Source organism: Poecile atricapillus, chromosome 3 (assembly GCF_030490865.1).
Source record: "Poecile atricapillus isolate bPoeAtr1 chromosome 3, bPoeAtr1.hap1, whole genome shotgun sequence".
Taxonomy (NCBI): Eukaryota; Metazoa; Chordata; class Aves; order Passeriformes; family Paridae; genus Poecile; species Poecile atricapillus.
Window position 1 is genome coordinate 1,415,545 of NC_081251.1, and position 14,211 is coordinate 1,429,755.

The 14,211-nt window shown below is 51.1% G+C and overlaps 1 protein-coding gene across 5 annotated transcripts; it reads left to right on the plus strand.

The window, feature by feature from the left end:
* CCDC25 (coiled-coil domain containing 25) lies at positions 1-11,671 on the plus strand. Of its 5 annotated transcripts, XM_058835598.1 has the most exons (9): positions 19-206; positions 1,480-1,527; positions 2,331-2,370; positions 3,584-3,635; positions 4,191-4,266; positions 5,631-5,734; positions 7,754-7,956; positions 9,491-9,536; positions 11,527-11,671. In XM_058835598.1, the coding sequence occupies exons 1-9, from the start codon at positions 182-184 to the stop codon at positions 11,554-11,556; spliced, it is 624 nt and encodes a 207-aa protein (XP_058691581.1). In that variant the 5' UTR covers positions 19-181; the 3' UTR covers positions 11,557-11,671. The 5 variants fall into 5 exon arrangements, with proteins under 5 accessions (XP_058691577.1, XP_058691579.1, XP_058691578.1 ...); XM_058835597.1 differs by lacking the exon at positions 2,331-2,370 and having other exon boundaries at positions 16-206; positions 1,407-1,527; XM_058835596.1 differs by lacking the exons at positions 7,754-7,956; positions 9,491-9,536; positions 11,527-11,671 and adding an exon at positions 5,805-7,148 and having other exon boundaries at positions 8-206; positions 1,407-1,527; positions 5,631-5,759.
* The last annotated feature ends 2,540 nt before the right edge of the window (positions 11,672-14,211 follow it).

Sequence of the window (14,211 nt, forward strand, 5' to 3'; positions counted from 1 at the left end):
CCGTGACGTCATCACGCAGCGCCCGGCGCGTGCGCAGTGCCGGGCCAGGCCTGAGGAGGCGGCGAAGCCCCGGGACGGGCCCGGGAACAGCGGGAAAAACGGGAAAAAAACGGGAAAAAAGCGGGGAAAACGGGATAATCGGGATAATCGGGATCAGCACAGCGCACTCCCCACCGCAGTTATGGTGTTTTACTTCACCTCCAACGGTGAGAGCGCCGCGGGATTCCCCGGAGCCGGGAGCGGATCCTGAGGGGAAAACTCGGGAATTCCCCGATCCCGGGAATTTTCCGGGAATTCCTTCCCAAGGTTCCGTCCCTTCCCTTGCCCCGAATTCCCGCTGTCCCGGGAGAGCCTCTGGAAAAGGCTCCCAGCCCTTGGAATAGCCCAAATTCCCGGGATTTCTCCTTTTCCTGGACTTTTTTTCCCCTCGGGAGTTTTCCCTCCCGCGGGAATTTCTTTTCCCGGTTTTTTTTCCTTCCCTTTAATCGGCGGAGTCGGAATTCCCGAGGGAGGAGAATTCCCGTGGATCCCGGACGAAGCAAACCCTGGGAATTCCCGACGGGAATTTTCCTTTTCCAGAGGGAGGCGCTGCGGGAATTCCCTGGAATCACCGGGAGCGGAAAAACCGGGAATAACTCCCCAAAAACTTGGGAATTTCCCTTTCCATTCTGAGATACGGCTTTTCCAGGGATTTTTCCCGGATTTTCCCAGATTTTCCCCGGAATTTTCCCCTAATTTTCCTCGGATTTTTCCCGGATTTTTCCCCGAATTTTTCCCGGATTTTTCCCAGATTTTCCCTGGAATTTCCTGGATTTTTCCCGGATTTTCCCCGAATTTTCCCAGATTTTTCCCAGATTTTTCCCCAGTTTTCCCCGGATTTTTCCTGGAATTTTCCTGGAATTTTCCTGGAATTATCTGGATTTTCCCCAGATTTTTCCCGGATTTTTCCCAGAATTTTCCCGGATTTTTCCCCGATTTTCCCAGATTTTTCCTGTGATTTTTCCCTGAATTTTTCCCGAATTTTTCCCGGATTTTCCCGGAATTTCCCCAAATTTTTCCAGATTTTTCCCCAATTTTTCCCGGATTTTCCCAGATTTTTCCCGGAATTTTCCTGGAATTTTCTCCGATTTTCCCTGGATTTTCCCAAATTTTTCCCGGATTTTTCCCAATTTTTTTCCCGGATTTTTCCCGGATTTTCCCTCCCAATCCAGGAATGTTTGAAATTCCCGCCAATTCCCATTTTCCCCCCAAAAATTTTCGGGATTTTCCGCTTCCGGATTCCCGGGATTCGCGCCGCGGATTGGGAAAAGCTTTGAGGATTTTTTGGGAATTTTGGGAATTCCAGCCTGGAATTGAAACCCCTCCCCAAGAAAACCCGGGAAAAAAAATTCCTTCGTCCCTCCCAGGAGGGAAAAGCGGGAATTTCCCAGGAATTCCAGGAATTCCATGGATTCTGACCCGGCATTCCCGGTTTTCCAGCCGCTCCCGCCGCCTACACCATCTACATGGGCAAGGACAAGTACGAGAGTGAGTGCTGGGAATTCCGGGAATTCTGGGAATTCTGGGAATTTCGGGGGCCGGGAATTCCAGGATTTCCTTGGGAATATCCCACATTTCCCTCCCCTCCCCCCCTTCCCGCGGTTTTTTGGGATTCCTTTGGATGTTCCCGGCTTTGGGGGAGGGAAAAATTCCCTTTTCCCGGGCAGAATTCCCGGATTTCCGGCCCCTTGGGGGAATTTTGGGAATCTTTTCCGGCTCTTTCCAGAGCGGTGCCCAGGGATTGGATCCGGCTGGGAATTCCGGGATTTGGGATTTAGGAATTCCCAGGATTTGGGATTTGGGGCAGGAATTCCCGGGATTTAGGGTTGGGGTGAGAATTCTGGGATTTGGGGTTGGGTTGGAAATCCTGGGATTTGGGGTTGGGAATTCCAGGATTTGGGGGTGGGAATTGGGGAATTCTCGGGATTTGCCAGGGCTGGGATCGGATTTGGGGTTGGAATTCTGGGATTTGGGGATGGGAATCCTGGGATTTGGGGTTGGGGGTGGGAATTGGGGTTTGGAATCCCTGGATTTGGGAATTGGAGATGGAAATCCTGGGATTTGGGGCTGCGAAAGCCGGGATTGGGAATTTGGGAATTTTGGGATTGGGGAACTCTGGGATTTTGGGCTTTGGGAATTCTGGGATTTGGGAATTTTGGGGCTTTGGGATTTGGGAATTTTGGGATTGGGAATTTTGGGCTTTGGGGATTTGGGAATGTTGGGATTTGGGAATGTTGGGATTTGGGAATTTGGGAATTTGGGCCGTTGCCGACGGCGCTGCCGTTCCGCAGATGAGGACCTGATCAAGTACGGCTGGCCCGAGGACGTCTGGTGCGTGCTGGGATCCCGAGATTCCCGGGAAAAGTGGGAATGTGGGAATTTGGGAATGTGGGATCCTCCCCCTCCCATCCCCTCCCCCCTCAGGCCCTTCCCGCCCCCGAGGATTCCGGAATTTGGGAGCGGCTTTGGGCTGGAGCCGGGAATTCCCAAGCTCGGCTCTTCCCAAATCCCAAATCCCATCCCCACTCCCAAATCCAATCCCAAATCCAATCCCAAATCCCATCCTGAATCCCAAATCCAGTCCCCCATCCCATCCCAAATCCAATCCCCAATCCCAAATCCCCAATCCCATCCCAAATACCAAATCCCATTTCAAACCCTAAATCCCATCCCAAATCCCATCCCAACCCCATCCCAAATCCCCAATCCCAAATCCAATCCCCAATCCCATCCCAAATCCCAAATCCAATCCCAAATCCAGTCCCCAATCCCATCCTGAATGCCAAATCCCCAATCCCATCCCTAATTTCAAATCCCAAATCCCATCCCCAATCCCATCCCATCCCCATCCCAAATCCCAAATCCAATCCCAAATCCCAAATCCAACCCCAAATCCCATCCTGAATCCCAAATCCCATCCCAAATCCCGAATCCCATCCCAACCCCATCCCAAATCCCATCCCCAATCCCAGATCCCATCCTGAATCCCAAATCCAGTCCCCAATCCCATCCCAAATCCCATCCCCGGGCCCTTCCCTTCCCCCACCTTCTTCTCATTTTTCCCCCCTTTTCCCCATTTTTCCCAATTTTTTTTCCATTTTTTCCTCATTTTCCCCCATTTTTTGCCATTTTTCCTTTTTTCTTCATTTTTCCCAATTTTTCTCCATTTTTTCCCAATTTTTCCCCCATTTCCCCCCATTTTTCCCCATTTTTATTCCCATTTTTTCCTCATTTTTTCCCTTTTTTTCTATTTTTACCCCATTTTTTTCCCCATTTTTTCCCCAATTTTTCCCAATTTTTTCCTGTTTTTTTCCCAATTTTCCCACATTTTTATTCCCACTTTTATTCCCATTTTTTCTCCATTTTTCCCCTCCTCATTCCTAAGAATTCTCCTCCCATCCCCCAACCCTGGGATTGGCGATTCCCAGGAAATCCCCGGGAATGGGCTTTGGGAATTGGGAATACGGGACCGGGGTGGGGGTGGGGAATCCCCCAGAATTCCCAAAATTCCCTGGAATTCCCTGGAATTCCCGGCATTCCGCAGGTTCCACGTGGACAAGCTCTCCTCGGCTCACGTCTACCTGCGCCTGCACAAGGTGAGTCCCGGGAAAAAACCCGGAAAAGCGGGAAAAACCCTGGGAAAAGCGGGAGAAACCCTGGGAAAACAGGAAAAACCTTGGGAAAAGAAGGGAAAACCCCAGAAAAAATGGGAAAAACCTCAGGAAAAGTGGGAAAAACCTTGGGAAAAGTGGGAAAAACCTTAGGAAAACAGGAAAAACCCTGGGAAAAGCGGGAAAAACCTCAGGAAAAAGCTCAGGAAAAGCAGGAAAAACCCTGGAAAAAGTGGGAAAAACCTTGGGGAAAGTGGGATATTTCTTGGGAAACCTCGGGAAAATTGGGAAAAGCCTTGGGAAAAGTGAAAATATCCCTTGGGAAATCTTGGGAAAAATGGGATATCCCTTGGGAAACTGTGGAAAAATTGGGATTTTCCCTGGGAAACTGCGTGAAAATCAGGAAAAACCTTGGGAAAAGTGGGATATTCCTCGGGAAATCTCGGGAAAATTGGGATATTCTCTGGGAAAAGCCGGGAAATCTGGGAATTCCGGGCCGGGTGATCCGGAATCTCAGGGAATTTGGGAATTCCGTGCCAGGGCCAGACCATGGATGACATTCCCAAGGAAGTTCTGAGTGACTGCGCCCACCTGGTGAAGGCCAACAGCATCCAAGGTATCCTGGAATCCCGGGAAAATCCTGGAAAAAACCCTGGGGAAAAACCTCGGGAAAAACCTCGGGAAGGGGTCGGGATCTGCCCTGAATCCCGGGAAATTTTTCCCACTTTTTTCCCGATTTTCCTCACCATTTTTCCCGTTTTTCCCACTTTTTTCCCTTTTCCCCCATTTTTCCCACTTTCTTCCCAATTCTCCTCCGTTTTTCCTGCTTTTCCTGCTCTTTTCCCATTTCCCGCCCTTCATTTCCCTCTTTTTCCCGCTTTTTTCCCATTTTTCCCCTTTCTCCCATTTTTCCCGCCTTTCCCACTCTTCTCCCATTTTATTTCCCATTTTTACCTCTTTTTTCCACCCATTTTTCCCACTTTTTTTCCCAATCCTCCTCCTTTTTACCCACTTTTCCCTCTTCTTTTCCCTTTTTTCCCTCTTTTTTCCCATTTTTCCCACTCTTCTCCCTCACCTCTTTTCCCGTTTTTCCCCCCATTTTTCCTTCATTTCTCCCACCGTTTTTCCCCTTTTTTCCCGCTGATTTTCCCGGTTGTTTTTCCCACTCTTTCCTGGCTGTTTTCTCCTGTTTTCCTGGCTGTTCGTTCCCGCTCTTCCCGTTGTTATTCCCATTCCTGTTATTCCCATTGTTATTCCCGTTGTTCCTGCTGCTGTTCTTCCTGCTGTTATTCCCGTTGCTGTTGTTATTCCCATTCCCATTGTCATTCCCGTTGTTATTCCCATTGTTATTCCCATTCCCGCTGTTGTTATTCCCATTATTCCCATTGTCATTCCCGTCATTCCTGCTGTCATTCCCGTTATTCCCACTGTCTTTCCCGCTGTTCCCATTCCCATTGTTGCTCCCGTTGTTCCCGCTGTCATTCCCACTGTTTTTATTCCCATTGTTATTCCCACTGTTGTTCCCATTCCCGCTATTGTCATTCCCATTATTCCCATTGTCATTCCCATCATTCCTGCTGTTTCTGTTGTCATTCCCATTGTCATTCCCATTGTTATTCCCATTCCCGCTGTTGTCATTCCTGCTGTTGTTATTCCCATTATTCCCATTGTCATTCCCGCTGTCATTCCCATTATTCCTGCTGTTCCCATTCCCATTATCATTCCCATTGTTGTTCCCGCTGTCATTCCCGTTGTCTTTCCCACTGTTCCCATTCCCACTGTTCCCATTCCTGCTGTCATTCCCATTATTCCCACTGTTCCCATTGTTCCCATTCCCGCTGTTCCCATTGTTGTTCCCGCTGTTCCCATTCCCGCTGTTCCCATTCCCGCTGTTCCCATTCCCGCTGTTCCCATTCCCGCTGTCATTCCCATTGTCATTCCCGCTGTTCCCGTTGTTGTTCCCGCTGTTCCCATTCCCAGGCTGCAAGCTGAGCTCGGTGTCGGTTGTTTACACCCCCTGGAGCAACCTGCGGAAAACTCCGGACATGGACGTGGGGCAGATCGGATTCCACCGGCACAAGGACGTGAGTGACGGGAACAGCGGGAACAACAACGGGAATCTGGGAAACAACCACAGGAATCTGGGAAACAACCGCGGGAATCTGGGAAACAACCACGGGAATCTGGGAAACAGCAGTGGGAATCTGGGAAACAACCGCAGGAATCTGGGAAACAACCACGGGAATCTGGGAACAACCGCGGGAATCTGGGAAACAACAACGGGAATCGGGGAAACAACCACGGGAATCTGGGAACAACCGCGGGAATCTGGGAAACAACCGCAGGAATCTGGGAAACAACCACGGGAATCTGGGAACAACCGCGGGAATCTGGGAAACAACAACGGGAATCGGGGAAACAACCGCGGGAATCTGGAAACAGCAGCAGGAATGACAACAGCGGGAACAACAGCGGGAATCTGGGAACAATGGGAATGGGAACAGGAATAACAACGGGAATGACCCCGGGAATAACAACGGGAATGACCCCGGGAATGACCCCGGGAATAACCCCGGGAATCTCAGGAATGTGGGAGTGCTGGAACCTCAGGAATGGTGATTGGGAATCCGGGAATCAGGGGATCTGTTTGGAATTGGGACCCCCCAATTCCCAGGATTTTTTTTTGGGAATTCCCGTTTCTCCGGGAGCCGTCGCTGCCGGCGGATCGGAGCAGCCTCAAATTCCGCTCTCATTCCCAGGAATACCGGGAAAAATGGGAATAACGGGATTGGAAATAGCGGGAATAGCGGGAATAAAGGGATTGGGAATAATGGGAATGGGATGGGAATAGCGGGAATATTGAGGAAATTCATGGTGGGAAGGACGTTATTCCCATTTTTCCCGGTTTTCCCTGGAATTCCAGGAGCGCACACCCCCGGCTGGCCACAGCACCACCAATTCCCAGCCCCATTCCCATTTTTTATCCATTTTCCCTGGTTTTCCCTGGAATTCCAGGTGCACAACACCTCTGACTCCTTCTCTAATTCCCGCTCTAATTCCCGGCATTCCTGCTGTTATTCCCATTTTTCCCGGTGCGCTGGCTGACGGTGGATCAGCACACCGTGATTCCCGGTCCCATTCCCAGTGTTTTTCCTGGTGTTTTTCCAGGTGTTTTTCCAGGTGCACTCACTGCTGGTGGATCAGAACAGCCTCAATTCCCGCTGTAATTCCTGTTTTTTTCCAGTGTTATTCCCAGTTTTCCAGGTGCACTCGGTGACAGTGGATTGGCAGGCTGTGATTCCTGCTCTCATTCCCGTTTTTCCTGTTGTCATTCCCGGTTTTCCAGGTGTGCTCGGTGATGGTGGATCAGCACACCGTGATTCCGGCTGTAATTCCTGGTGTTTTTCCCAGTGTTTTTCCGGGTGTTTTTCCAGGTGCACTCAGTGACGGTGGAGCGGCAGGCCGTGACTCCGGCTGTAATTCCCGGTGTTTTTCCAGGTGTTTCCATTCCCAGGTTGGCTGTAATTCCCGGTGTTTTTCCAGGTGTTGTCATTCCAGGTGTGCTCGGTGACGGTGGATCAGCACACCGTGATTCCAGCTGTAATTCCTGGTGTTTTTCCAGGTGTTTCCATTCCCAGGTGCACTCAGTGATGGTGGAGCGGCAGGCTGTGATTCCGGCTGTAATTCCCGGTGTTTTTCCGGCTGTTCCCGGTTTTCCAGGTGCGCTCGGTGACAGTGGAGCGGCAGGCCGTGACTCCGGCTGTAATTCCCGGTGTTTTTCCGGCTGTTTTTCCAGGTGCACTCAGTGACGGTGGATCAGCACACCGTGATTCCAGCTGTAATTCCCGGTGTTTTTCCGGCTGTTTTTCCAGGTGCGCTCGGTGACGGTGGATCAGCACACCGTGATTCCGGCTGTAATTCCCGGTGTTTTTTCCGGCTGTTTTTCCAGGTGCGCTCGGTGACGGTGGATCAGCACACTGTGATTCCGGCTGTAATTCCCGGTGTTTTTTCCGGCTGTTTTTCCAGGTGCGCTCGGTGACGGTGGATCAGCACACCGTGATTCCGGCTGTAATTCCCGGTGTTTTTTCCGGCTGTTTTTCCAGGTGCGCTCGGTGACGGTGGAGCGGCGGCCGTCGGAGCAGCTGCGGCGCCTGGAGCGGACGCGCGTGGAGCGATTCCCGGACCTGGCGGCCGAGCGGGAATGTCGGGATCGGGAGGAGCGCGGGAGGCGCCGGCAGCAGCTGCAGGAGCTGCGGCGGGAACAGCGCGAGGAACAGCGCCGGAAACGGGAGATGGACGAGCTCAGGTGGGAACAGCCGGAACAACGGGAATGCCGGGAATTCCGGGAATCCTGGAATCCGGGAATGGAACACGGGAATTACGGGAATTCCAGGAATGAAATGTGGGAATCACGGGAATGAAACCCGGGAATGGAACACGGGAACGGAACCCGGGAATGGAACACGGGAATTCTGGGAATTCTGGGAATGGGAACACTGGGAATTCCAGGAATGAAAGATGGGAATTCTGGGAATTCTGGGAATGAAACCCAGGAATGGAACCCGGGAATTCTGGAAATGGGATCCAGGAAAGGAACCCAGGAATGAATTCCAGGAATGGAATTCTGGGAATGAAACCCGGGAATGGAACACAGGAATTCTGGGAATTACGGGAATGGAACACAGGAATTACGGGAATCCTGGGAATGGAACCCAGGAATGGAACACGGGAACGAGAACACGGGAATGGAACATGGGAATGGAACACGGGAATTCTGGGAATGGGATCCAGGAAAGGAACCCAGGAATTCCGGGAATCCAGGAATGGAACACGGGAATGGAACACAGGAATTCTGGGAATGGAACCCGGGAATGGAACCCGGGAATGGAACACAGAAATTTTGGGAATGGGATCCGGGAATGGGACACAGGAATTATGGAAATCCAGGAACAGAACCCAGGAGTGGAACCCGGGAATGACATCCGGGAATTCTGTGAGCGGAACCCGGGAATGAAACACAGGAATTCCGGGAATGGGATCCAGGAACGGAACCCGGGAATTCTGGGAATGGAATCGGGGAATGAAGCATGGGAGTTCTGGGAATGGGATCCAGGAATGGAACCTGGGAATGGAATCTGGGAATGAAATCCAGGAATTCTGGGAATGAAATCCGGGAACGTTGGGAATGGCGGCAGCAGCAGCTGCAGGAGCTGCGCCGGGGATGGGAAATGGACGGGGAATGAGTAACGTGGTGGGAAGGATGTTATTCCCATTTTTCCCGGTTTTCCCTGGAATTCCAGCAGCGCACACCCCCGGCTGGTCACAGCACCCCCAATTCCCGGCCCCATTCCTGGTTTTTATCCATTTTCCCTGTTTTTCCCTGGAATTCCAGGTGAACAACACCTCTGATTCCCTCTCGAATTCCCGTTCTAATTCCCGGCATTCCTGCTGTTATTCATCCCCAGCATTCCCAGGGATCCCATTGCCAGCATTCTCAGAGATCCCAATCCCAGCATTCCCAGAGATCCCATTCCCAGCATTCCCAGGAATCCCATTCCCAGCATTCCCAGGGATCCCAGCGTTCCCAGGGATCCCAATCCCAGGAATCCCAATCCCAGCATTCCCAGAGATCCCATTCCCGATTTCCCAGCCGGGAGATCCCGGAGCGAACCCCGGGATGGGAATTCCGGGATATCCCATGGGGGGGTGGGGGAGGGGCAGCTCCAGCCCCGGGGAGAATTCCAGAGGGACGAATCCCTGGGAATTGTGGGCGGGGCTGGGCGTTCCCGGCGGGAATTCCCAGGAATTCCTGGCGGGAGCTGAGCGGGATCCCCCGGCAGGAGCTACAGCTCGCTGATGAAAACGGAGAACATGAGCTCCAACCAGGTACAGCCGGAACAGCGGGAATAACAGCCGGAATGAGAACGGGAATAACGGGAATGACAGCGGGAACAGCGGGAATGACAATGGGAACAGCGGGAATGGGAACAGGAACAGCGGGAATGACAATGGGAATAACAACAACGGGAGTAACGGGAACAGTGGGAATAACAACGGGAACAGCGGGAATAATGGGAATAACGGGAACAGTGGGAATGGGAACAATGGGAATAACAACAGGACCGGGAATAACGGGAACGGGAACAGTGGGAATGACAATGGGAATAACGGGAATAACAGCAGGAATGGGAATAACGGGAGTAACAACAGCAGGAATAACGGGAACAGTGGGAATAACAATGGGAATAACGGGAATGACAATGGGAACAGCGGGAATAACAACAGGAATAATGGGAATAACAGGAGGAATAACAACAATGGGAATAATGGGAATAACAACAGTGGGAATAACAACAATGGGAATAACAACAATGGGAATAACAACACTGGGAATAACAGTGGGAACAGCGGGAATAACGGGAATAACAATGGAAATAACAGCGGGAATAATGGGAACAGCGGGAATGGGAACAGTGGGAATAACGGGAGTGGGAATATCGGGAATGACAACAGTGGGAATAACAATGGGAACAGGGGGAATAATGGGAATAACGGGAATAACAACAGGAATAATGGGAATGGGAGTAACAACAGCGGGAATGACAACAGCAGGAATAATGGGAATAATGGGAAAAATGGTGGGAATAACAATGGGAACAACAACGGGAATAACAACAGGAATAACAACGGGAATAACAGGAACAGCTGGAATAACAGCAGCACTGGGAATAAGAACGGGAATAACAATGGGATAAGTGGGAAAAATGGGATGGGAATTGTGGGAATAACAACGGGAATAATGGGAAAATGGGACGGGAATAGCAGGAATAACACTGGGAATAGTAACAGGAATAACAGGAGGAATGGGATGGGAATGATGGGAATAACAATGGGAATAACAGGATGGGAATAGCAGGAATAATGGGAATAGCAGGAATAATGGGAATAGTGGGAATAGCAGGATTGGGAATAACGGGATGGGAATACTGGGAATAACGGGAACAGTGGGAATAAGGAGGATAACGGGAAAAGGAATAACAGGAATGGGACGGGAAAAGTGGGAATAACGGGAATAATGGGATTGGGAATGATGGGAATATTGGGAATAACGGGAATGCTGGGATGGGAATAAGGAAAATACTGGGAAGAGGATAACGGGAATGGGAATAGCAAGATTGGGAATAATGGGAATAACGGGAATGTGATTGGGAATGGGAATAATGGGATGGGGAATCATTGGAATATTGGGAATGGGAATAGTGGGAAAAATGGGATTGGGAATAATGGGAATAACGGGGGTGGGATTGGGAATAGTGGGAATATTGGGATTAACCGGAATATTGGGAAAAATGGGATTGGGAATAACAGGAACAGGAGTAACGGGGATGGGGATAACGGGAATGGGATTGGGAATAATGGGAATAGTGGGAATAACGGGATTGGGAATAATGGGAATGATGGGGCTGGGATTGGGAATAACGGGAATAGTGGGAAAAATGGGATTGGGAATAATGGGAATAACGGGAATGGGATGGAATGGGGATAAATGGGATTGGGATGGGAATAATGGGAATGAGTTTGGGATTGGGTTGGGATTGGAATAATGGGAATGGGATGGGAATGACGGGAATGGGATTGGGAATAATGGGAATGGGATTGGGAATGACGGGAATGGGATTGGGAATAATGGGAATAACGGGAATGACAGGAATGGGATTGGGAATTCCCGGAGCTCCGGGCTGGCTCCGTTCCCGGAGGGCTCCGGGATCCCGGGAATCCTCGGGATGTTCCCAGAAATCCCATTCCAGCATTCCCAAATCCCGGGAATTCCCGGGAATCCCCGATCCTGCCTGGCCCATTCCCGCTTTTCCCGCAGGACGGGAACGACTCCGACGATTTCATGTGAGGATCCCGGAGCCGCAGAATTCCCGGGAAAACGAACTCCAGCTCCGGGAACGCTCTGGGAACGGGAGGGAATTCCCGGGAATTCCCGGGGGAGCCAACAAAGCCTTGGATCCGCAGCTGCCGCCTCTGGAATTCTTCCCTGCTGGGAAAACTTGGGGAATTTGGGGATGGGGGAGGGGCTCCGGGGATTCCCGGGATTTTCTCCCTTTGGAATCGCGATGGATTCGCGGGAGAGGGTGGGAGAATCCCTGGAGAGGGAGGGGGTGGGAAAAAATGGGGAAAAATGGGGAAAAAACTGGGAAAAAACTGGAAAAAAAAGGAAAAACAAGAAAAAAAAGGAAAAAATTGGGAAAAAATGGAAGACACTGGGAAAAGATGGGAAAAAAACAGAAAAAAATGGGAAAAAAGCTGAAGAAAACAGGAAAAAAGGAAAAATGGGAAAAAACGGGAAAATGGGGAAAAAACTGGAAAAAAATGGGAAAAAAGGTGGAAGAAAACAGGAAAAAGGGAAAAATGGGAAAAAACGGGAAAATGGGGAAAAAATGGGAAAAAACCTGGAAAAAATGGGAAAAAAAGGGGGAAAAAATGGAAAACACTGGGAAAAAATGGGAAAAGAATGGGAAAAATGGGGAAAACCAGGAAAACTGGAGGAAAATGAGAAAAAATGGAAAACACTGGGAAAAAATGGGAAAAAACCAAAAAATGGGGAAAAAGCTGGAAGAAAACAGGAAAAAAGGAAAAATGGGAAAAAACAGGAAAAAATTGGGGGAAAATGGGGCAAATTTGAAAGAAATGGAAAACACTGGGAAAAAATGGGAAAAAAACTGGAAAAAATGCAAAAAAACCTGGAAGAAATGGGAAAAAAATGGGGAAAAAACTGGGAAAAAAAGGGGAAAAAATGGGATAAGTTCCCTCCAGAGCCGGGATCGTGCCGGGATTGGTGGAAATCCGGGAATATCCCAGGGAAAGGGGCTGATCCCAGCCTGGATTCCCGCGGTTCTGGAATCCCAGGGATTGGGATTGGGATCTGGGATTGGGATCCAGGAATTTTCCGGGATCCGTGGGAGGAGGAGGCGGCTCCGGAGCCCGGGATGGCTCCGATTTCCCAGGATTTGGGAAAGCCAGGAATGTTGGGATCGGGAATGTTGGGATGGGGGAAATTCCTGGAGTTTTTCCCGGCCTCTTCCCGCGGCTCCGGCCTGGAACGGGCGCGGTGGCCCCGCCCCATTCCCAAATCCCAAAATCCGGGAATTCCGGGATCTCCTTCAGCAAATCTGGGAATTTTGGGATCTCCTTTCCCCAAAATCCGGGAATTCCGGGATCTCCTCTCCCCCATTCCTGAGGATCCCATCGGGACCCTCCTGGCGCTTCCAAATTCCCTCCAAATCCCCCCAGAATTCCCAGAATCCCAGCGGGATGATCCCGACTCCATCCCTGCCAGGAGTGCCCGGTCTCAGCCCCCCAAAAATCCACCCAAATCCCCCCCAAAATTCCCAAAAATCTCCCCAAAATTCCCCTTAAATTCCCAGTTCCCCCCCCAAATTCCCAAAAATCCCCTCAATCCTTCCCCAAATTCCTGGAATTTTCCCCCAATCCTTCCCAGAATTTAAGAAAATTCCGTCAAAATTCCCGAAAATCCCCCGAATTCCCAAAAAATTCTTCCCAATCCCTTCCAAAAATCCCCCAAAATTCCCATAAAACCCCCTCAAAATTCCCTCAAAATCCCCAAAATCCCCCAAATCCTCCCCAGAATTCCCGGAATTTCCTTTTCCAGCGGGTCGGGATTTCGGGATCGGAGCCGCCCGCGAGAATCCCGGGATGGAGCTCCGGGAAGGGATCCCAAAAATCCGGGATTTGGGATCCAAATTTGGTTTATTCCCATCAGAATTCCGGGATTTGGAATTTCGGGACTCGCAGCATTCCCAGTTCCCGCCTGCTTTTCCCGATATTTATTCCCGGGGTTTATTCCCGGGGTTTATTCCCGATATTTTTTCCCGCCATTCCCGGTATTTATTCCCGGGACCTTCCTTGAGCCGCGGCCCAGCCGGGACCCCCCAATTCCCGAGGAATTCCCAAGGAATTCCCGAGCAATTCCCGGGATCCCGTCCCTCTGTTCCGGCCATTCCCAAATTTTCCTGGGAGCCGGGAGAGCCCCGCTGCCCCCGGGCGGTCCCGGAATTCCCGGGATTTTCACAAATTCCCGGGATTCCCCCCCTAAATTCCCACGATTTCCCCCCCGAATTCCCGGGATTTCCCCCCGAATTCCCAGGATTTCCCCGCATTCCCGAGGGTCCCGATCCCGGCCCTTCCCCCTTTCCCGGCTCTTCTGCCGGGAGCGGGAATTTGGGAATTCGGGAATTCCGAGGGTCCCAGGATGGGGCGAGGGGCGGCCGTGCCTCAGTTTCCCCTGGAATGCGGCGGCGCAAGGAAGGGACGGGAATTCGGGAATTTGGGAGATCCACGGACGAGCGGGAGGGGCCGTGCCTCAGTTTCCCCAGGAAAGCCGCAGGAAGGAGCGGGAATTTGGGGAATCCCAGAATGGGGGATGGGGCTGTGCCTCAGTTTCCCCTGGAATGCGGCAGCGAGGAGCCGGAATTTCGGAATTCAGGAATTTTGGGGATCCCGGGGGGTGGGGGGGGGTGTCTGTGCCTCAGTT